The 21,503-nt window shown below is 49.9% G+C and overlaps 1 protein-coding gene across 6 annotated transcripts in view; it reads left to right on the forward strand.

The window, feature by feature from the left end:
* TYW1 (tRNA-yW synthesizing protein 1 homolog) overlaps positions 1 to 21,503 on the forward strand; it is a 96,764-nt gene that overhangs the window by 15,528 nt on the left and 59,733 nt on the right. For all 6 annotated transcript variants that reach the window (XM_027668253.1, XM_027668254.1, XM_027668255.1 and 3 more), the window contains exons 8-9: positions 5,422 to 5,542; positions 18,349 to 18,401. In XM_027668253.1, the coding sequence (XP_027524054.1) occupies positions 5,422 to 5,542; positions 18,349 to 18,401 (174 nt within the window). The remainder of the gene's footprint in view (positions 1 to 5,421; positions 5,543 to 18,348; positions 18,402 to 21,503) is intronic.

A 21,503-nucleotide genomic window follows, 5' to 3' on the forward strand; every position in this document is an offset into this window, starting at 1 on the left:
GTGCCCTACAGAAGGGGTGCCCTACAGAAGGGGTGCCCTACAGAAGGAGGGTAGCAGGAGATAAGGAAACCTTCTGTTACCCTGCCCTACGCAGGGAGTGAGATGTGGATGGAGCTTCCTTCCACTTCCTCATTGAATATTCCCAAAGGTTTCTACCCCAGCAGGGAGAAATCTTGGCTTCTGGGGTTGTTTTTTTTCTAATTTTTTTGCTATCAGTCAGAACTTCTCAAGGACTTTTCCCGTTTTGAAGGGACCCTACAAGTAAGATGGGGAGAGACTATTTCCAAGGGCCTGGAGTGGCAGGACAAGGGGGAATGGCTTCCCACTGCCAGAGGGCAGGGTTAGATGGGATACTGGGAAGAAATTGTTCCCTGGGAGGGTGGGGAGGCCCTGGCACAGGTTGCCCAGAGAAGCTGTGGCTGCCCCATCCCTGGAAGTGTCCAAGGCCAGGCTGTACAGGGCTTGGAACAACCTGGGCTAGTGGAAGGTGTCCCTGCCCATGGCAGGGGGTGGAACTGGATGAGCTTTACAGTCTCTTCCAACCCAAACCATTCTGGGATGATTCTATGGTTTAAGGGCCACTTCTTGACAGCACAGGCCATGATTTTTACTTCTGGCCAAGCCACCTCGTGTTTCAGTCCTGGCAAGGGGATGGATTGCCCTGTTCCATCTCTCAGTTCTTCACTTTGGTTCAGGCTCTTGTGCTTCACTGGGCAGCAGTGGTGGTGTGGGGACATAGCCTGGGATTGTGTTGACTCTGGCAGCTCTTTTTAATAAGATTTTCTTGCTGTTGGGCTGTTTGCTGGTTCACAGCTCACTCAGGCCAAGTTTCCAGCATTCATCTCCCTGTGAAGGCTCCAAGCCCTTTCTGCTGTGAGTGACAGCAGGGAGAACGGGGTGGCTGTGGGACTGACAGGGTGTTTATCCACGGGCTGAGTGAGCTGCAGCTCTGTCTGTGCCTGTGACAGCTGGGCTGTGACAGCCAGAGCTCTGAACCTGGAGCAGGACAGTCCACAGAGCACCTCTGCTCCTCTCAGAGAATCCCAGGATATGCTGAGCTGGGAGGAACCCCCAAGGATCATGGAGTCCAACCCTCAGCCCTGCACAGGCCCAGCCCCAAGAGTCACCCCCTGTGCCCCAGAGGATCAGCCAAACCCTCCCTGAGCTCTGGCAGCCTTGGGGCTGTGCCCACTGCCCTGGGGAGCCTGGGCAGTGCCCAACCAGCCTCTGGGGGAAGAACCTTTGGCTGAGATCCAACCTGAGCCTGCCCTGACACAGCTCCAGCCATTCCCTGGGTCCTGTCCCTGGTCCCCCCAGAGCAGAGCTCAGTCCCTGCCCCTCCTCTGCCCCTGCCCAGCAAGTTGGAACTGCACTGAGGTCTCCTTGTGCTCCAGAGTATCCCTGTGGAAGCCTGCTCCCTGGCCCTTCTTTTCCATGTGTTTTAGCCTTACAGGAAGGTTGTTTTGTAGGGAAACAAGTGCCATTCCTGTGGGCAGCCTGATGTCTCATCAACTTCCCAAATCCCCATGTGGCTCTTGCCATCCCTGACAGATGAGGGAGGGGAAAAGCTGTCAGCATTCCTGGCTGTCCTCCTGCCCCTGGAGCTTTGCTTGCTGTGAACTTTAACTCTTCAGTCATGTAATTCATGAACTTTAGTACTTCATTTAACAGCTCCCCAGGGAAACTTTTGCTAATCCTTCCTGCTGCCAGGCAGCCTTTTCCTGAGAGCCCTGCCAGTGTTTTCCCTCAGCTCTGGTTCCTTGGTCCTGGCTCCAGCCCCTGATGTATCACTGTTTTCCTAATGCTTGTGCCTTTCATTTGCTAAAAGATCCTGGAGCCTTTAGATGGATGAGGCTGTAAATCATGGCAAGGCCAAGGGTTCCCTCTTGTCTGATCACTGGGAGGTTAAGCAGGAAAGAAATTTAGTCAAAATTGGGGTATTCTGGGTGTCATTTTTCTTCTCAGAGTAAAAGCTTCTGGGGGAACTTTGTTTTTTCAGCCGTGGCAAATCAACAATAGAGCCATGAGGCTGAAAGTGCTAAATTAAGTTAATTTAGGGAATCATACAGAATGTGTTTGGGTTGGAAGGGACCACCTTGTTCCACCCCCTGCCATGGACAGGGACACCTTCCACCAGCCCAGGTTACTCCAAACCCTGTCCAACCTGGCCTTGGACACTTCCAGAGATCCAGGGGCAGCCACAGCTTCTCTGGGCAACCTGTGCCAAGGCCCCACCACCCTCACAGGGAACAATTTCTTCCCAGTACTCAACCTAAATTTCCCCTCTTAGAGTTTGAACCCGTTCTCCTTGTCCAGTCACTGCAGTTCCTGATGCAGAGTCCCTTCCTGGCTGCCTTGGAGCCCCTTCAGCTCCTGGAAGGTGCTGTGAGGTCACCACACAACCTTCCCTCCCCCAGGCTGAACAGCCCCAACTTTCTCAGCCTTGGCATGGAGTTTAGGTACCTTTTTTTATTTTTCTCCCCTCTGCAATATTAATTTGCAGGATATTTGATGTAACAAAATAGAAACCAGGGAGATACTGGGCACTTGGACATCTTGGAGAGAGCTCTTCAAAGAGGAGGAGAAGTGGCAGCAGCACATCCTGTTGGTCACACTTGGATGAGTTTGGGAAGCAAATCTGTAGGAAGCCTCTTAGAACACTTGGAAGGTGATTTATCCAAGTGGCAGCAGCACCTCTGCCTTGGCAGGGGGTGCTGAGCCTCTTTTTGGGACTGTGCCCTGTGTCAGATGCTCTGGACCCCTCCGAACTGGGTGCTCTGTGCCCACAGGGGCTGTGCTGCTCTGCCTGGATGGCAGGAAAAGGGAAGAGATTCCTCCTTCCCTTCACCTCTATCTGAGGTTCAACTGCTTTTATTCAAATCAAACCCAACCCCCCCTCTCCAGCTCTGCTGAGTCCTGATTCCAGGGAATCCGGGTGTATCCATAGGTTTCTCATCTGTAGGTTCTCTTCTTTGGGAATACACACCAGGGGATGACTCTTCATTTTTCTGGCAGTGAAAAAAGGGGCCTGAAAAGCTGGCTCTTGTCACTGCTTGCTTGATTTGTTATGGAAAGGCAGGAATTTGCCTTGGATTTACTACGGGGCTCTCTGCTAAATCACCACAACTGGAGAAGTTTGCTCTGTGCAAAGTTAACTTTTGTTCTCTTCGCTCCAACCCTAAATAACAGATCTGAAAGGTTTATTAAGCAAATAAATACAAATCCCTGGGCTGGGAATTCCCGTTTCCCACACAAGGAGTATCTGAAGCCCATCACTTGCCAAAGGGAACGAGTCAGGGATTGCAGCTCAGGGAAAAACACAGGATTGTTTTGTTTACAGGCTTTGACATCAGGGTGTGGGGAGGGAAAATTATGATCATCTCTGGGAGGGGAAAAATGATTAGTGAACTGTATTTCTGCTCTGCCAGAATGGGATTTTAGGTGCCTTTTTCCGACCCTGCAGTGACAGGGAGGTAGAAATGCAAATGCTTTAAATGCAGAAAGACTCCTTCCATATCTGGAGAGTGTCTTGGGTGGGATGTCTCATTTGGAATCAAATCAATTTGCTGCATTTTAAATGTTATGATGTGCTCCCTAATGTAGGGTTAGTTCTGGGAGAATTGGCCTGGCATGAGATTACAGGGCACATGTCCATGTTTGAATCCTTCTGAGCATTTTGAGTGGCTCCCAAATCTCAGAATCATGGAATGGTTGGGGTTGGAAGGGACCTTAAAGCTCATCCAGTCCCACCCCCTGCCATGGGCAGGGACACCTTCCACTAGCCCAGGGTGCTCAGTCTAAGGCAGAGCCTTTCCTTGGGCCTGGTTCTGGCTGAAATGATGACTTGTGGCAGGAGAAACTCTTTATTTAACACTTAATAGATAAAATCTTCATCTTCCATCTCCTTCCTTCCTTCCTTATGCTTGAGGCTTTCCCAGCAATATTAATATTTTACTGTTGAAGAGATAAATGAAGATCAAGGCTCAAGAAATGAGCTTGTAAACGCACCAAATGACAGGTAATTATTAGATGTAGCCTTTGAGGGGAGTTTGGATGTGTTATAAAACCCAAGGAATTCCCTCCTGGAAGCTCAGCAAACTGAGTGTGAGGAAGCAGAAGATGGACACAGCTTTCTCCTTCAGGAAGGACCATGTTGTGGTTGTTGGAAAAGATCTTCCTGCACAACATCTCTGAGCCTGCGAGCCCAGTTTTATCCAAAATGAGTAAGGAAGGCAATAATCTCTGTCCCTAAATATTTTACTGTCCTGCTTCCTTCTCCAGTGCTTATCAGGAACTGTTTTGTCCTTTAACCTCTGGGTCTGTGTGTGGGGGGTTTATTACTACTTCTGATTTTTTTTCGGAGGCACCTTTTATTTTCTCAGGTACAAAATAAGCCTGTTTACATCCAGGAGCAGCCAAATTCCTTTCCCTGCTTGGGAAGAACAGTCTGGCAAGTCAGGAGCACTGGTTTCCTTAGTGATGCTGACAGTTGGTGGGCAGACTCAAAAACTGGAAGCATTTCTATGAACTTCTTGATGCCTTTGGCACAAAAGAGCCTTGGCTGTGAAATACCCTCAGTTTTGTGCAGACAAAATGTCCTCTGCTTGGTTTTGTTTGTTGTTTATCCATAACTCCCATAATAAAAGCCATAAAGAGCTGACAGATTACAAGTTGCATGAAATATCCAAGTCATTATTTACACTTTGATGCTTCTTTGTGCAGACATGAGACAATAAATACCCAGAAAGTCTCAGAAGTGACACTCAGCGGGGGATTCACCACTTTTTACGTGCCAGGGTTTGCTTCTTCTGTTTGGAGCCTGATATTCCTTGCCTTTGGTTTTTAGTGAGCTCCAAGGGCTCAGCTGGAAGCCAGACTTCCATGGGATGCTGCTGCAGTTGGCTGTGGGGCAGGGAACAGCCTTTCCTTGCAGGGTCTTTGCTGGTGGCTGAATTTTGGTGATGCCTGTGGGTGCTGCCTCAGGGGGCTTGTGGAGAGCACAAATTCTGCTCTGTGAACTCCTGGGCTGTCACTGGGGTGGTGTGGGTTCCTCTCCCAAATATGTGTCACTCCTTGTGGAGATAAGGGGTGGTTGTGCAGCCATGGAGCACTGGGGCTTAAATCCTGGAGTCCCTCTCACTCTTGGATAGGATTTAACGCCCTGTTTGTTAAAACATCCTTGAGAATGTCATTGCTGTGTTAGTAGAAAAAAATCCAGTGTGTTGTGGGATTTTTCTTTCAGATTTACTGTCCTAAATTACCAAAGGGCCAGAGTCTGAAGGGAAAAGGGATAAAATGCAGGACTACACCAAAGCAGGAATTGCTGTGTGGGCAGTTGTCACTGGTTTAACTGAACTGTGCCACAGTGTTTCAAGTGTGATGCTGGAATGTAGATGGTTGTAATTCACTGTCTTTGAACAGAGAGAACATGAGCTCCAGGAAGGAGATGTTGGAAGGAGAGAGAACCCTGGGAGGAAGGAGGAGGAGGAGGAGAAGAGGGAGATGATAACGCCGGCCCTGAGGGACGCGCTCACAAAACAAGGTGAGGCTGCACAGCCCTGGGGGGTTTGGGGGTGGACTTTGACCAGAGCCGTGGAAGGGGGTGTTCTTTGTGTGACAGAGGCTGCTCTGGACCCTCAGTCATGGCAGGACAAAGACCACAGAACACAGGATAGTTGGGGTTGGAAGGGATCTCTGGAGATCATCCAGTCCAACCCCTTGCCCAGGCAGGGTCACCTGGAGCAGGTGACACAGGCACACAGCCAGGTGGGTTTGGAATGTCTCCAGAGAGGGAGACTCCACAGCCTCCCTGGGCAGCTGTTCCAGTGCTCTGCCACCTCATGTGGAAGTTCTTCCTCATGTTGAGGTGGAACTTGTGGTTTGGTTTATGGACATCACTCCTTGTCCTGTCACTGGGCACCACTGAGGAGAGTTTGGCACCATCCTCTTGGCTCCTGCCATGGAGATATTTGTATGGATTGATGAGATCCCTGCTCAACCTTCTGTTCTCTAGACAAGGCCCAGCTCCCTCAGTCTCTGCTCATCAGAGGGAGGCTCCAGACCCCACATCACCTCTGTGGCCTCCTGGCCCTGCTCCAGGAGCTGCCTGTCCCTGCTGTGCTGAGGAGCCCGAGCTGGGCCCAGCCCTGCAGATGTGCCTCCCCAGGGCTGGGCAGAGGGGCAGGATCCCTCCCTGACCTGCTCCAATGCTCTTCCCGATGCTCCCCAGGATCCCATTGTCCCTCCTGGCCCCAGGACACACTGCTGGCTCATGGCCAACTTGGAGTTCCCAGGGTTTAAAGCATCAGCAGGGGAGCGATGCTGATGGTCCCACGTGCCTCCAGCTCCCAGAGTGGAGGTTCCTCAGAGAATATTTCAAGATCAGCTTTACACCTCTGTTTTCCCTTTAGTCCCCTGCTTTTATTTCAGTTTCAAACTCTGATTTTGTTACTGAAACGTATTTCCAAACTAGGAACGAGTTCAAACTAATTTTAAACTAACCATCCACCAGATGATTAGGTCAGTGAGCTCTGGAGAACAGTTGGAAGGAATTTCATGACTTTTTTAAAGCAAAGGACAAGCACGAGAGGAGCCAGACTGAGCCCTGGAAAGGTGATGGAGCTTCCCCTTGCTGCTCAGGTGGAGACTGAAGGCAGTTTAGTCTAATTTCTTTTACCTCTTAGGAGAGAGTGTGCTCAGTTCTGTTGCTAAATCAACATTATGGAATTGTTAAGGTTGGAAAAGGTCTTTCAGATCGTCAAGTCCAACCACCCACCCAGTGCCACCACCACGTTCACCACTAACCCACGTCCTCAAGTGCCACATCCACGTGGTTTTGAACACTTCCAGGGCTGGTGACTCCACCACTGCCCTGGGCATCTCTCCTGGTGCTTCTGAGCAGGCCCTTGTGGTCCCTGAGAGCCGAGCTCTGAAGTTCTCCCCATGCCCCGTGTGATTGTTACTTTGGGACACAGGACCCCGGGTGGGCTCTGGTACCTGTGCTACTGACCCCTGAGAGGTTTTTGGTACCCTGCCCTGCCTTTTTTGGGGTGCAGGGCTCTGTGCTGGCCCTGGGTGGTATTTGTAGGGTTGTAGGGGTGTTTGTCTCACCCAGTCACTGTTGGTTTGCTTTTGGGGCGTGAATGAAACTTTGCTGTTTTAAGAAGTGGCCATTTGGCAAATGGAAGGTCACCTTCCTCCCAGAGTTTTTTTGACACAAAGGAAGGCTCCCCAGGGAGTTGTGGTTTCCTCGTGGTGCTCCAGGGACAGGAATTCATTATCCTGACTAGTGGGTCCATATTCCTCCCTTCCTTTGGCATTCCGGGTAATGCCAGTATTGGATCAACCAGTAGGAGCTGCTGTTTCAAATCTGCATTTTCAAAGGCTTAAAACTATTGTGTCTGTCTCCTTGTAGTTCCAGCTGCCCCTCCCAGCCCTCCCCTCCTCTGCTGCTCACCCAATTCTGTAATGGTCACTCAGCAGTGAAGAAGAAAAGTTGTTTCTTTTTCGTGTCATGTAACGTTTTTCCTGCCAATAACAAACCAAGAGAGGTTTTTGTGGCTATAAAAATAAACCAACTCCCTCCTTCCCTCAGCATCATTCCCTCCACAGATAACAAGTGCAGTGGAGTCAAAAGAGAATCTGATTTATTGAGCAGCAACTGATTGCTTTGGGGGTGGAATCACAGAGTGGTTTGGGTTGGAAGGGACATTAAAGATCCCCCAGTTCCACCCTCTGCCATGGGCAGGGACACCTTCCACCAGCCCAGATTGCTCCAACCTGGCCTTGGACACTCCCAGGGATGGGGCAGCTTCTCTGGGCAACCTGTGCCAGGGCCTCCCCACCCTCCTTCCCAGCATCCCATCTAACCCTGCCCTCTGAGTTTGAAGCCATTCCCCCTTGTCCTGGCACTACAAGCTCTTGTAAAAAGTCCTTTTCGAGATTATCCCTGAGGGCACAATTAGCCCGAAGAGAAGGAAAACAAGTATTAGTGGTTCAGAGAAAGCTGTTCTTTGACACTGCACTTGCATAACAGAGTTTGCCTTTGAGCAGCATCTCTTCAGGCTGTTGTAACCTCTTGATTCACCTTCAAACAAATTTCCCTTGCTGTAGATAAAGTGAATATTGCTTAAGCAATGGTTTTATTTTAGCCCTGGCATTGAATCTGGGCTAAATTTAGCTGGGTTGGGTTGTGTTGTCGAGGTGTGTAAGCCCTTGTAGTTGCCTGCTTGCAGATAGCTTGATAAAAGGTGCTCAGTAATAGTTGCTTTTTAAAGTCACAGCTTGTGCTGTGAGCCAGCCCTGATTCCATCCCATCAGTGCTCAGCCTTGCATAAAACACAGACACAGCCCAGGCTCTTTAGTGCCTCCAGGAAAAGTGGAGTGGGAGAGACACTGGCAGTGTCTGTGTGTGAGATTTGCAGTGGTGCTCCTGATGCTTTAGTCATTCCATGTGTTTAGGTAGAGGGAAAGAAATGAAATAAACCGAAAATAGAAGCAAACTCTTCATGGGAACGTTTTCTGTGGTTATTAGGATTTACAGCCCAATATTAACGTTTGCTTTCTGTAGTTGCTCGTAGATTCTTGAAATGATCCCTACTGGGATGGAAGTTTTTGTTTGACCTGGGTGCCAGGAGGATTTTGGACATGGTGAAGTGCGTGGGAGCCTTCCTGGAGCTGCTGATTTTTCAGGAAGTGCATCTTGATCCTTGTTTAGCTTTAGAGGGAGTCTCAAGCTGCTGTTTTAATAGGAAAGATGACTGTAAAAAAACAAACAGTGTGTTTTTTTTTTTTCTGTAAAACAAACAAAAACCCCAAACCAAACCACTCTTCTGTGTGTCAGGGCAGGCTCAGGTTGGATCTCAGGCAAAGGTTCTTCCCCCAGAGGCTGGTTGGGCACTGCCCAGGCTCCCCAGGGCAGTGGGCACAGCCCCAAGGCTGCCAGAGCTCAGGGAGGGTTTGGCTGATCCTCTGGGGCACAGGGGGTGACTCTTGGGGCTGGGCCTGTGCAGGGCTGAGGGTTGGACTCCAGGATCCTTGGGGGTCCCTCCCAGCTCAGCACATCCCATGAGTCAGTGTGACCCCTGTTGGGGTCGTTACCATCGTTAGTCACAACCCCACCTTGATTTGCCAAATGTTTTACTGGTGCTGATGATCCCATTGGAAGCCAAACACGTTTTCCTGCTGAGCACAGGAGTGCAGCCTGGCAGCTGGGAGAGTTGTTGTTTCACTGCACTGACTTCCTGAAGGATTTGGAGCTCAGTGCCAGCCCCTTCCAGCAGCCCTGTCACCTCAGAGGGTGTGTTTGGCAGAGCTGCAGGTCCTACCTGAGGTGCTTCTCTTAAATGTCCAGGAGTGACACGGAAAAAACCAACTCAACGCCCTGAAGAGCTGAATGTTTGCTCAGGAGATTCCAAGGGCAATGGCTTCAAACTGGAAAAGTAGTTTTAGATGAGATATTGGGAAGGAATTGTTCCCTGCCAGGGTGGTGAGGCCCTGGCACAGGTTGCCCAGAGAAGCTGTGGCTGCCCCTGGATCCCTGGAAGTGTCCAAGGCCAGGTTGGACAGGGCTTGGAGCAACCTGGGCTGGTGGAAGGTGTCCCTGCCCATGGCTGGGGGTGGGACTGGGTGAGCTTTAAGGTCCCTCCAACACAAACCATTGTGGAATTCTCTGATTCCTTACTCTGTTCCTCCCATGTATTTCTGGATGTGGGGATGTGTTACTGATGCCAAAGACTGACCCCCCCGACATTGGATAAATTATTCTGTTGTGTCTCTGCTCCCACAGGGACAGTTTTGCTGCAGTCCTCTTGAATTGTTCTATCTTTCCTGATCTACAATTTAGCCCCAGGGTGTCCAGGATACCTCTGTTTTACTTGTATCCAAAGGCAAGGGGTGTATCAGGACACAGCTCATGTCCAAAATAGCCTGGGCTGCTTCAGCTGCCACTTTTTGTTGTGCTTTGACTTCGTAGTCGAGCTAAAAATGTACTTTAGTCTGTGTTTCTCGGTGTATTTGGGCAAGCAAGAGGCTGATTTCAGACAAATACTGAAAGCTGGGCTTTTCAAGTGCTCACCAACTTGGAGTTGAGGTTTTTAAAAGCATTTGGTGGCTTTTGCTGTCCCTCCCTGGGCTGAGCTTTCCGGTGCCTGCAGCTCCCAGCTCTCGTGACCAGCTCAGCTTGGCTCCCTGTGCTGAGCTTTTGCAGTGTCCAGACTTTGGGGAAAGAGATTTTTGCAGGCTGTGTGCTCCAGTGTTTGGGATTTGGGAGGTTTTGGGTGCAGCTGTTGTACTCCAGGTGGCACCAGCAGCCCACAGCTGGGCCAGGGATTAGCGAGGCTGGTGCAGTCCCCAAAATGTGCCAATCAAATATTGGCCGTGGGGAGATGAAAAATTAGTTTGCTAATTAACACTTTACTCTTAGTGAGCAGAATAAATACAGTGACCAAAGCCAGGCGTAGAGAAGATCAATTCCTCAGGAAATGTCTGTGTAAATAAGGAGTGAACACCAGTTAAAAGGGAAGAGTCCAGGCAGCAGAAGGTGCTGAAGTCCCACCATGTGGAAGCTGCCAGGACCTGACTGCAATGCTAATTTACTGGCACTGATGTAGCAACTTCTCAGGAGCAGAGGAGATGGTGAAAGCTCAGTTTTGAGGGCCTGACTCTCCCCTCGTGTGATGGAGCTGGTAGAATTACCCCATGTATAATAAAGGAAAATAAGTATAAATGCATTTCTATTTGAAGTGCACCCTTTTTCGGGGGGGTTTGTTTTAGATTTTGGAAGGGGTTTGGAGGGTGTTGGTCTTTGAAATTAAGTCTAAGCTGGAGGAAAATACAGGACACATTCAGGCAAGGATAAGGTTCAGTGTCCTTTCTTCAGAAGGTGACAGTCTCCCCACACAAGGGACAGGGCAGGCACATGGGAATGTGGAGAAGGGAATGTGCCCTGGGTGACTGAAAAGTGTCTCAGTAAAACACAACCAAATAAAATCCAGATTGCAGCAACTTGTAGTTCTGTCTCTTTTTGGATTTGTTCTGACCTGAGGAACAGACTTTTGCAGGCTGGCACCTTCCACCCTGACCTTCGGCCCGAGCTGACACTGGTGTGTCAAGTTCTTGCAGATTTATTGATTTATTTTTTTTTTTCCCCTGTGAATAAAGAATCATAGAATCCTGGAATGGCTTGGGTTGGAAGGACATTAAAGATAATCTGAACCTACCCCCCCTGCCATGGGCAGGGACACCTTCCACTAGCCCAGGTTGCTCCAAGTTTATCCAGCCTGGCCTTGGACACTCCCAGGGCTGGGGCAGCCACAACTTCTCTGGGCAACCTGTGCCAGGGCCTCCCCACCCTCCCAGCCAAGAATTCCTTCCCAATATCCCATCTAACCCTGCCCTCTGGCAGTGGGAAGCCATTCCCTGTGGGAATGGCTGAATCACCAATTGGGCTGGTTGGTCTTTGAGGTCCCTTCCCCCCCAAACTGTTCTATGATCCCATTTTTGGGAGCAGCAGTTCTCTCAGGATGGCAAACCTGGTGTAGAAGTGAGTGAAGCTACTTGGGCTGAGGGATGAACCTCCTTCCTCCATCTCTCCTTGAGTGGGAGGAGGTCCCAAGAACCTGCAGTCTGGGGGATGGCTGAGCTGCCACAGTGTTGCTGCCCGTGGGCTCCCTTCTCCAAACCCTGGTAGGGGTCCCCAGTGGGACACATTCCTGGCAAACAGTTTGTTCAGGGAATGCTCTGGCTTGTCACAATGTTCTTTGTCAAAGGGGCCAGATACAAAAGGCTTTTCTTCTGGTGTTGGTACAGCTGAAAATATCATTGGTGTCTGAGGTTGCTCCTGTCAAAGCCATAATTTGACAAGAAATTCTGCCTTTGAGTACTGGAGGATTTATGTTCCCACTGCCCAGGCACTTCTGTGCTGCAGAGGAAAAGGTGCTCTTGGATTAAAATAGGCATCTGGGGCGAAGCAAAAAGCCAGTTTTAAGAGTTCTTGAGCTCTTTTATGATCAGCTGTTGAGGCTGGAATTTATTCCAGCTCCTGGCATTCCCACCTTGAACTTTGCCAGTCTCACTCGATGCCAGGTTGGGTTTGGGCTGCCTGGGAAGCAACTTATTCCTTTCACTAATTCAGGAGACTTTTCCTAGATGTTAAAAACACTCCAGGTGTTCGTTTTGTGTACAACAAGATGGATCTGAAGCAGCTGGAAGTCCAAGCTTCCCATCCCTTTGGGAATGACAGTGGTTCTGCATTCAGGGTGCAGTCCTGCAGTCCCTTCTCGTGTCCTCTCTCCTGCTCTGAGCTCATGGAAGCGAGTCCTTCACAAATCACGAGACTTCTGTACTTTTAAGAGCACTTTTGCAGACAAAGAGAGAATCTAAAGTAGGTCTTGGTGGGCTTGGCAAGGATTTCTTGAAGGTTGAGGAGTTCAAGGAGTGAACCTGAAGGTTTCTCCTCTCGTGCTTGGGCAATCTGAAAAATTCCGCTGTCCAGAATGGCCTTATTTTTAAATTTGTGTTAAATACTGATACAGTCTGAACAGGTTCTTCACCAAGGGCATTTTTGATGTTATTATTATTTATTATTATTATTATTAATTTTCTAGTAATGAATTCTAGTCTTTTGGGTGGTGGCTCAAGTGCAGCAGTTATGTTTCAGCTTTGGATCCTGCTGTGCCACCATCCTTCAGCTCTGGCCCTTTTGAACTGCACTCTTGCAAAACAGCAGGAAATTGGGAACTTTTTTCCTCTGTAAACATTCTCCTGGTGTGAAATTCCTCTCTGTGCACTGAGTTTCAGCTTTAACAGATAATCATTGCTTCAGAGCAGAGGCTTTTATTTCAGGGGAGTGCTTGATAGAACCACACTCATTTGTCAGCTCTGTATTGCTCTTCTCAGACCAACAGCCTTGTGAAAGCCATTAGAGTTTGTGAAGCACAATGTGACACCAGATTGGCTTTTCCAGGCTGGTGGTGACTGCACTCCTGGACAGGGATGGCTGGGTCCTTTCCTTATAGTTCTGGGGGATTTTTCAACCACTGATCTACTTGTATTCTTTCATAATTAAATTAAATAAGACATTGAGGGGCTGGAGGGTGTGCAGGGAAGGGAGTGGAGCTGGGGAAGGGGCTGGAGCAGCAGGAGCAGCTGAGGGAGCTGGGGGGGCTCAGCCTGGAGAAAAGGAGGCTCAGGGGGGACCTTCTGGCTCTGCAACCCCCTGACAGGAGGGGGGAGCCGGGGGGGGGTCGGGCTCTGCTCCCAGGGAACAAGGGACAGGAGGAGAAGGAAAGGCCTCCAGCTGTGCCAGGGGAGGGTCAGGTTGGACATCAGGAGGAATTTCTCCATGGAAAGGGTGGTCAGGCACTGGAAGGGGCTGCCCAGGGAGGTTTGGAGTCCCCACCCCTGGAGGTGTCCAAGGAAGGACTGGAGGTGGCACTCAGTGCTCTGGGCTGGGGGACAGGGTGGGGATGGGGCACAGGGTGGACTCAGTGATCCTGGAGGGCTTTTCCAGCCTCAGTGATTCTGTCTGTGGGGTTTGTTCTGGACATTCTGCTCCTCAGCAGTGTTTGGGAGCTGTTCAGCAGGGCTGTCTCACAGCTCAGTTTTTCAGCCTGTGCAGATATGGCCCTGCTGCTGATTGTACTGGGACAGTTGTACTGGTAGAAATTCAGTTTATCTGTTCAGCTTCCAAAAATAATGTAATTGTTCATTTATTTGCATAATTCATCCCCATGCAGGACCTTAGAAAGGCTGGTTGTGTGAATGGCACTGGCAAACCACAACCAGAACTCCTTGATATCCCAAAATGTGCCGTGGGTTTATAGACAGAGAGTCCTGGCTCAGGGCTGAGAGCTCAGCTGGGTCCCTCCATGAGCCCTTTGACTTTCAGAGGAAGAACTTTATAATTTCCATGATGGAGTTGAAATGCTGCAATGTAGCTTCCAGGAGCTGCAGCCCAGTTTTGCCCCAGACACTGGAGCAATCCTCTGACATGACCATCTCTCCCCTTCAAAGTCCCTCTGTGGGCTGTTAAACTCTGCTTGGGCTGTCAGGGTGAGCAATCTCCAAATGTTTCTCAGCCTGGTGTTACTGCCTGATAACACTCATTTCACCCCAAAGCTTGTTTTAAAGCTTAATTCATGTCTCTAAAAGTGACACTTAATTTCAGGGAAGTTTGGCAAGCTTCTGGGTCATCCCAAATTTATCATCTCCAGCAGGATCAGCTAATACACAGCCTTCAGATTAGATGCTCTTTGGGCCTTTAGACAGGAGTCGAGCTGATTACTGTGAGCCTGTTTATAGTTGAAGGAATCCTTTGAATATCAAGCTGGAGAACTGATAAATAGGTTGGTTTGTTCAGCTTTAGCATCTGAAGATACAGAGGGACTGTGAGCAGTTCCATCAAGACAACACACTGGATTGTTTGGAAGGTGCTGTATCCAAATATTCACTTAGACTTATTGCTCCTGAGTAATATCCCTTAAGAGCAAAGCAGGGAATGTGTGGCTGGGAAGTCCTGGCACCCACTGGTGCAGACTTGGGACCATCAGTGGGATTTGATTCCAGAGAATTCCATGGCAGAGCCAGGGGGAAGTTGTGGCAGAGCTAGTGGAGGAGTTGAGCTGCCCTGAGCTTCCTGAAGGGAAAAAGGGAAACAGGGCTGGAGACCCTCCAAGCTGGGTTTGGAGGGCGTTTTTTCACGTTTGGTTTGAAACTTTGCAGTGAGGAAGTGACTGTCCCCCTGTGCTGGCACTGCACAAATCCTGGGGACAGTTCTGGGCCCCTCAGGACAAGAAAGACACTGAGGGGCTGGAGCGTGTACAGGGAAGGGAAGGGAGCTGGGGAAGGGGCTGGAGCAGCAGGAGCAGCTGAGGGAGCTGGGGGGGCTCATCCTGGAGAAAAGGAGGCTCAGGGGGGACCTTCTGGCTCTGCAACCCCCTGACAGGAGGGGGGGAGCTGGGGGGGGTCGGGCTCTGCTCCCAGGGAACAAGGGACAGGAGGAGAGGGAACGGCCTCCAGCTGTGCCAGGGGAGGGTCAGGTTGGACAACAGAAGGAATTTATTCATTAAAGGAGTGTCCAGCCCTGGCCCAGCTGCCCAGGGCAGTGGTGGAGTCCCCATCCCTGGAGGGGTTTAGCAGACATGGATGTGGCTCTTGGGGACATGGGTTAGTGGTGGCCTTGGCAGTGCTGGGGGAAAGGTTGGACTCGATGATCTCGGAGGTCTTTCCAACCACAACAGTTCCACGATTCTGTGACACTGCTTGGTTCTTGCTTAACCTTTTGTACTTCCCTTTAGCCCAGACTCTTTTACTGCCTCCTTCCCAGCAGCACAGCAAGTGCTTCAAGAAAGAGACTGTAAAGTCTCTGCTCACCTGGAGCAGAGTTGTAAACAGTGCCCAGCCTTGGCCACTGATATTTTATCTCATTCCCAAGTGTCAGAGCAGCACTCACTGTGTGGCTCTAGCAGGGTGACCACACTCCTCCCCGTTTCCCCCGTGGTGAAGGACCCAATTTCTCTGCACAGTAACTTTAGGGAGTTCTGCAAGTCCTGCTGTTCCCTCCTGTCACCACAGCTGGGCCTCCTGGCAGCAACCAAGATGAGTAAACCCCTTCTCATCCCTAAAGCTGGCTGTAGTTTGTAGGACTCTGTTTTGATGTTGAACATGGGCAGTTTTCCTTGCCTTGAAAGGAAGCTGGGGCTGCTCCACATGGTGGAAGTTGATTTCAGTAACTGAAGAGAAAATGCTGGAGCTCTGGGCTCCAGTGCTTGGCATCTTGCTCAGTTTAGCTGCTTCCTCTCTCTTCCCTCAAACAGCTCAGCAGCAAATCTAGGAGAGCATGTCCTATTTCCAATTTAAGTTTCCTCCAAAGCCCATTTTAAAGCAGCCATATTACTTCTACTGACAAGTGATCTGTGAGGGAATAATCTCCCATGAATGCCGTTGCTGGATTTTGAAAAATGGCAAAAATAAGACTTGGGGCTGTGCTGGTTGACAGCAGAGTCTGGCTCAGGCAGCTGTATTAGAGGGAGGAGGAATGCAGCATTCCTTTGAGCTCTCATCCAGAAATCCTGTAAGAACAGGAATTTTAGCAGTGCAGGGAGGTCTCAGTTGAGATTAGACCTTGCTGGACAAGCCTGTTTGCAAAGAAAAGTTGAAGATCTGGGCAGGGCAGAGCCAGGGTGGGGGATATGCTGGGTCACAGCCAGAGGCAGTTGTGTGTGTGAGGCTGTGCCACTGGAGAGTGTGAGAACCTGCTACAGGATCTTCTGGGTGTCATCCAGTCCCAGGGAAAGGTGTCCCCAGTATTGCTTATGGCTTTGGGGACTGTCAGTTCCATGGTAGAAAACTGAACCACGGAATGGTTTGGGTTGGAAGGGACATTAAAGATCATCCAGTGCCACCCCCTGCCATGAGCAGGGGCACCTTCCACTATTCCAAGTTGCTCCAAACTCCATCCAGCCTGGCCTTGGACACTTGCAGGGATCCAGGGACAGCCACAGCTTCTCTGGGCAACCTGTGCCAGGGCCTTCCCACCCTCACAGGGAAGGATTCCTTCCAGTATCCCATCTAACCCTGCCCTCTGGCAGTGGGAAGCCATTCCCTCTTGTCCTGTCACTCCAGACCTTGTAAACAGTCTCTCTCCATGTTTCTTGTAGCCCCTTCAGGTCCTGGAAGGCCACAATTAGGTCACCCTGGGGCTTCTCTTCTCCAGGATGAAAATCCCAACTGTCTCAGCCTTTCCTCCCAGCAGAGCTGCTCCATCCCTCTGGATATTGGGGGTTATTCACTCAGAGAGGCAAATGTTGCAGTATTGTCCATCCCCACAGAGCAGGAGGGAGATGGAGCCCAGGCCATGGGAGCAGCCTGGCTCTGAAGCCCCCAAAGCCTCACTTCATCTGGCACTTGGGCCCTTTGCCATCTCACAGGGGGTCCTGCCAGGCACCTCCTCTGTGCTGCTGTTTGTGCAGTGTCCTGTGTCACCTCAGGCTAAAACCACCTGTCCTGACCCCCCAGCAAGGTCAGAACTGGTGTGAGGAGCTGGGATCAAACCCCAGGTGAAGCAGGAGAGGAGCCTGGGCAGATCCCAGCTGGCTTTGAGTGGCAGAACCAGAGCATTGTGCTCCACGTGATTCCCCCTTGGCCGTGTCTGCCTTCACACAGTTTAACTTCCACCTGGTGCAGCTGTTGTGGCATCTGCTGGCACTGTCATTCCTGGCTGGCTCCCTGCCCTTGGAGGTGTGGGGCTCTTTGGAATTCTCCCTGGAATCTTGTGCCAGAGCTGCCCAGGGACAAACAGGCAGGGCAGGGAATTGTGCTGCTGCTGCTTGGAGGAGCTGAAGGCCAGTTGTGCTGAGCAGAAGACTTTTTTCTCTGTCCAGCTCATGCTGGTTTGTTGGCAGGAAGAAGACCTGACAGCTAACATTTGATATTTTTTTGCCCCCTAAAGCAGGTAGTTGGGATGTGCTGGGTTTGGGGCCAGCCAGGCCAGTGCCACAGAAAAGCTGCCCTGTGAGTGACACAGCGAGGCATCACAAATCCCTCTTATTTTTATGCTGATTTTGAAGTGACTTTTAATCCTTGAGACATATTGGCCTCTAAGCACTTTTTTTTCAAAGAGGGATATAACCCTACTCAAGCAGTTTGGGTAATAATAGCACTTAGTGCTTAATCAGTGTTGTGAGATTAATCCTCCTGGAACAAGACATTTAAATGGAATTGTGTTGATCTTGGGAATGGGGCAGTGCTTTCTCTGGGCATGGAGGAGCAGCTCCCTTGCTGTGGCTGCACCAAAACCACAGGGATGGAGCTGGTGAGCCTGAAGGTTGGATTTAGGCTGAGCTTTGCGTGTTGGGTCCCTTCCCCTGCCCTCACAGCTGCTCTGGGAATCAGGTGTTGTCCTCTGGGCTCAGTCAGACCTGCCAGTGGGGATTTGGGATCCTGGCTTCTGGGAAGAGGCTGTTGGAAGGTCATGGCTCAGGGCCAGGGAGATGTCTGTGATTCCCTGTTCTGCTCCCTCCCACATTGCTGGGGCAGACCTGTGGTTCTGCCAGCCTGTTCCACAGAGGGGTTTTCTGGCCACCCTGTTGATTCAAACAGGACTGAGCAATATAAATAAACGTCCCATCAAAAGGAACCATTCCCAGTTGGCTGAAGTCCCTTGGGTGGCCACGGCCTTGGCTCTGATGTGCAGCTCTGCCATTGCTGGGGGTGTCACCTGGGGGCCAGTGAGGAAGAGCAGCACTGAGTCTGTGATGCTTAATCCTTTTGGGTACCCATTGGTATGTTTTATGTCTCAATTACTGCAGGTTAAAATCAGCTCTTCATTATTTTTTGCTTTGTTTTCAGGTTACAAACTCATTGGGAGCCATTCCGGGGTGAAGCTCTGCCGGTGGACAAAGGTGTGCTCTCTTTCCTTTTCTCTTTTGGGAAATAAAACAAAGCTAGAGACTTACTCAGGTATTTCACTTTCCCAGTGAAATGTCATTTAAAAGTGTGCACAAAACCAAATTGCCTCTTTCCAGCTTTAGTCTTGCATTTCAAGCTGTTAAAACCCCGCTGTGAAGAGTGAGAATGTAGCTGTGGCAAAGAGCTGGGAACATCATTTGCTGCTTTTTCCTGTTATTCTGCTGTCTGCTAAAATCTCTCCTGCCTGCTGGAATACATGGCAGGAGCAGGACACTGCAGAGGAAAGGGGGAAGGTTACATCACCAGTGTTTCCATCACCAGTGTGAGAGCTCTGAAACAGGGATAACAACCCATTGTTCCACCTGGACAGGCACACAAGGATGTTTGAGCCTGTTGTGCTGGGCTGGGACAGTCACTGCTCCTCCACTGGTTTTCTAAATCAGATTTAAACAGTGAGGTGTCGCTTCTTAATGGTAGGACTATTAAAAATTCCCCTTGTGGGAGTGTGTATGGATGTGGTTGTGTGTAATACCCGTGGGTATGTACATATGGGAAAGGATAAATACAGATGGAAAAGGGAAACAGATACAATTTGGGCAAGAGGCTTTTAGGGTGTGTAAAAGCCCCTCAGGAAGGGGCTGGTTTCCTAAAATAGGGGAGAAACCACTGAAGAAGCATCAAAAGCTGGGAAATGGCACTTGGGGACATGGGTTAGTGGTGGGCTTGGCAGTGCTGGGTTAATGGTTGGACTCCATGGTCTTAGAGGGCTTTGCCAACCTCAATAATTCTATGATATATATGAAAACACCACCCTCCCAGCCCTGCAGTTGTCTGTTGTAGGCTCTGTAACCTTTCCAAGCAGTTTGCAGACTTAGAAACATTCCCAGCAGAGGCACAAAGCCCTGGAGAACAGAGTTCAGCTACTTGAGGGTGTTTGTAGTTTCAGTTGTTCTCTGCAGGACCCTGAGAAACTCAGGATTTGAAAGTTTGTCTCTAATGTTGTACATTTGGAGAGTAACATTGATCAGAGAATCCCAGATCATTTAGGCTGGAAAAGAGCTCCAAGATGGGGTCCAACCATCCCCCCAGCACTGCCAAGGCCACCTCTGCCCCAGATCCCCACGTGCCACATCTACAAGTTTTTAAACCCCTCCAGGGATGGGGACTCCCCCCCTGCCCTGGGCAGCTGGGCCAGGGCTGGATAATCCTTTCCATGAAGAAATTTTTCCAGTATCCAACCTGAGCCTCCCCTGGCACAGCTGGAGGGTGTTTCCCCTTGTCCTGTCCCTTGTTCCCTGGCAGCAGAGCCCGACTTCCCCCAGCTCCCCCCTCCTGTCAGGGGGTTGCAGAGCCAGAAGGTCCCCCCTGAGCCTCCTTTTCTCCAGGCTGAGCCCCCCCAGCTGTTCCTGGTGCTCCGGACCCTTCCCCCTCCACGCTGCAGAACACCAACCCCTCCAGCATTCCTGGGATGAGAACCTGTGGGAATCAGCCCCTCATTAACGTGCCAGCACATCTCTAATTCCTGCACCGTGCAGATGATCAGCCCTTGGTCTCTCAGCTCTGTTTTGCTGCTTGATTAACTCTGTTTGTTTTGGAAAGAGCCCTTGGAATGGCAATCACCAGCGAGTTTGTATTGTCAGTGAACTGTTTCATCAAAAACCTTGTTCTCCTCGCCCAGCCCTGTATTGTCAGGAGTGTTTGTGAGATACATCGATCCCACTGATGCTTCTGCTGCTCACTCTTACAAATATTTCTCTCCTCTATCATTTTTAGTGTCAGAGAAGGCCGTGAAATGTTCAAAGAAAAACTTGTCAAGCTCCAATGTTGCGACTGAGAAAAGCAGAGAAGCTGCTTTTATTAAAGAAGCAGAATTTAATGCAATGCTGTAAAGCCATTTCACAAAATAAATAGCAGCTCTATGTGCTTAGATAGGCCCACACTATTTTTAGCTTAAGCAGGAATTGAATGTAAAGGCTTCTAATAAATTGAGCTGAAATTGGTTCCAGGCAGTGGCTTTGCCTCAGGTTCACACCAGTGTGTGAGTGTCTCCAGGAGCCTCGTTGGAGATTTGTATCACTGGAAAGCAGGAGCAGGGCTGGCAGGATTAGCATTAAATAGACTTTCATAGGGATATCACAGATAGCAAAGATTGTGCTCTGTCAAATCCCGGAAAAGAGCGAAAAAACCTGCAAATTTTCAGAAGAGTCCCAAATATAACTCCTGCTCTCCTGGAATTTGTGGATCTCCTGAAGTCTCTGTTTGAAGAATGGGTAGAATAAACAGCATTTCCCACCTTGTTTCATCTTCCACCTGTACAACCAGCCTGTGCATGTCTTAGGGGTTACCTGGATATTTTTCCCTGCTGCTCAGTGAAGACTTTCCTTTGGATCACCAGGATCCTTCAGGTGCATAAGAAGCTGCTGTGTCATATTGCAAATTTGCTTTTGAGAGTAGTAGCTTCTTTCTCATTTATTATTATTTAACTGAGCTAACGAAAGGCAGTCTTTGCTCCGAGCAGCTTGAATGCTAAACAGGAGTTCATTCCCATTGGGAAGCTGCTGTGTTTGTGCTGGGAAGGGAAGTGCAGAGTCCTGCTGGAGCCACTGCTGGGTGTGAATGAGGGTTTATAAGGTCAGGGTGTTTATTTAATTTAGTGCTGGAAGAAACACTCTGGCAGACAAATGAAAGGAATTGAGTGTTCAGTAGGGCAGCCTTAAAATTGATCCTTGTTACTCCTTTTACAACAACACTTCTTGCATCTCCAGTGGCTTCTCCTGTTTTTTTCGTGGGCTGGTTCAGTGAAAGCTCCACATTGTTGTGCTGGGGTCTGCAAGGGAGGAGGTACTGATGAGATTAAAGTTTTTTCTCCTCCAAAACAGTTGTAAATTTGACCTCATAAATGCAGTTTGGCTGCAGGGCTGCGTATAAACAGTCCCACTGTTGATATGTGTGTGCTGGGAATCGCTCCGAGCGGGTGGCACTGGTGGCACTGGTGTCCTGGGTGACCTCACAGTGTCACTCACAGGGCTTTGAACTGGAGTTCCTGGGGACTGAAGGGAGCAGATCTCAAACTGTGCTCTCACTGTGCTGGTGTT

Source organism: Corapipo altera, unplaced genomic scaffold (genome assembly GCF_003945725.1).
Source record: "Corapipo altera isolate COAL_440 unplaced genomic scaffold, ASM394572v1 216, whole genome shotgun sequence".
Taxonomy (NCBI): domain Eukaryota; kingdom Metazoa; phylum Chordata; class Aves; order Passeriformes; family Pipridae; genus Corapipo; species Corapipo altera.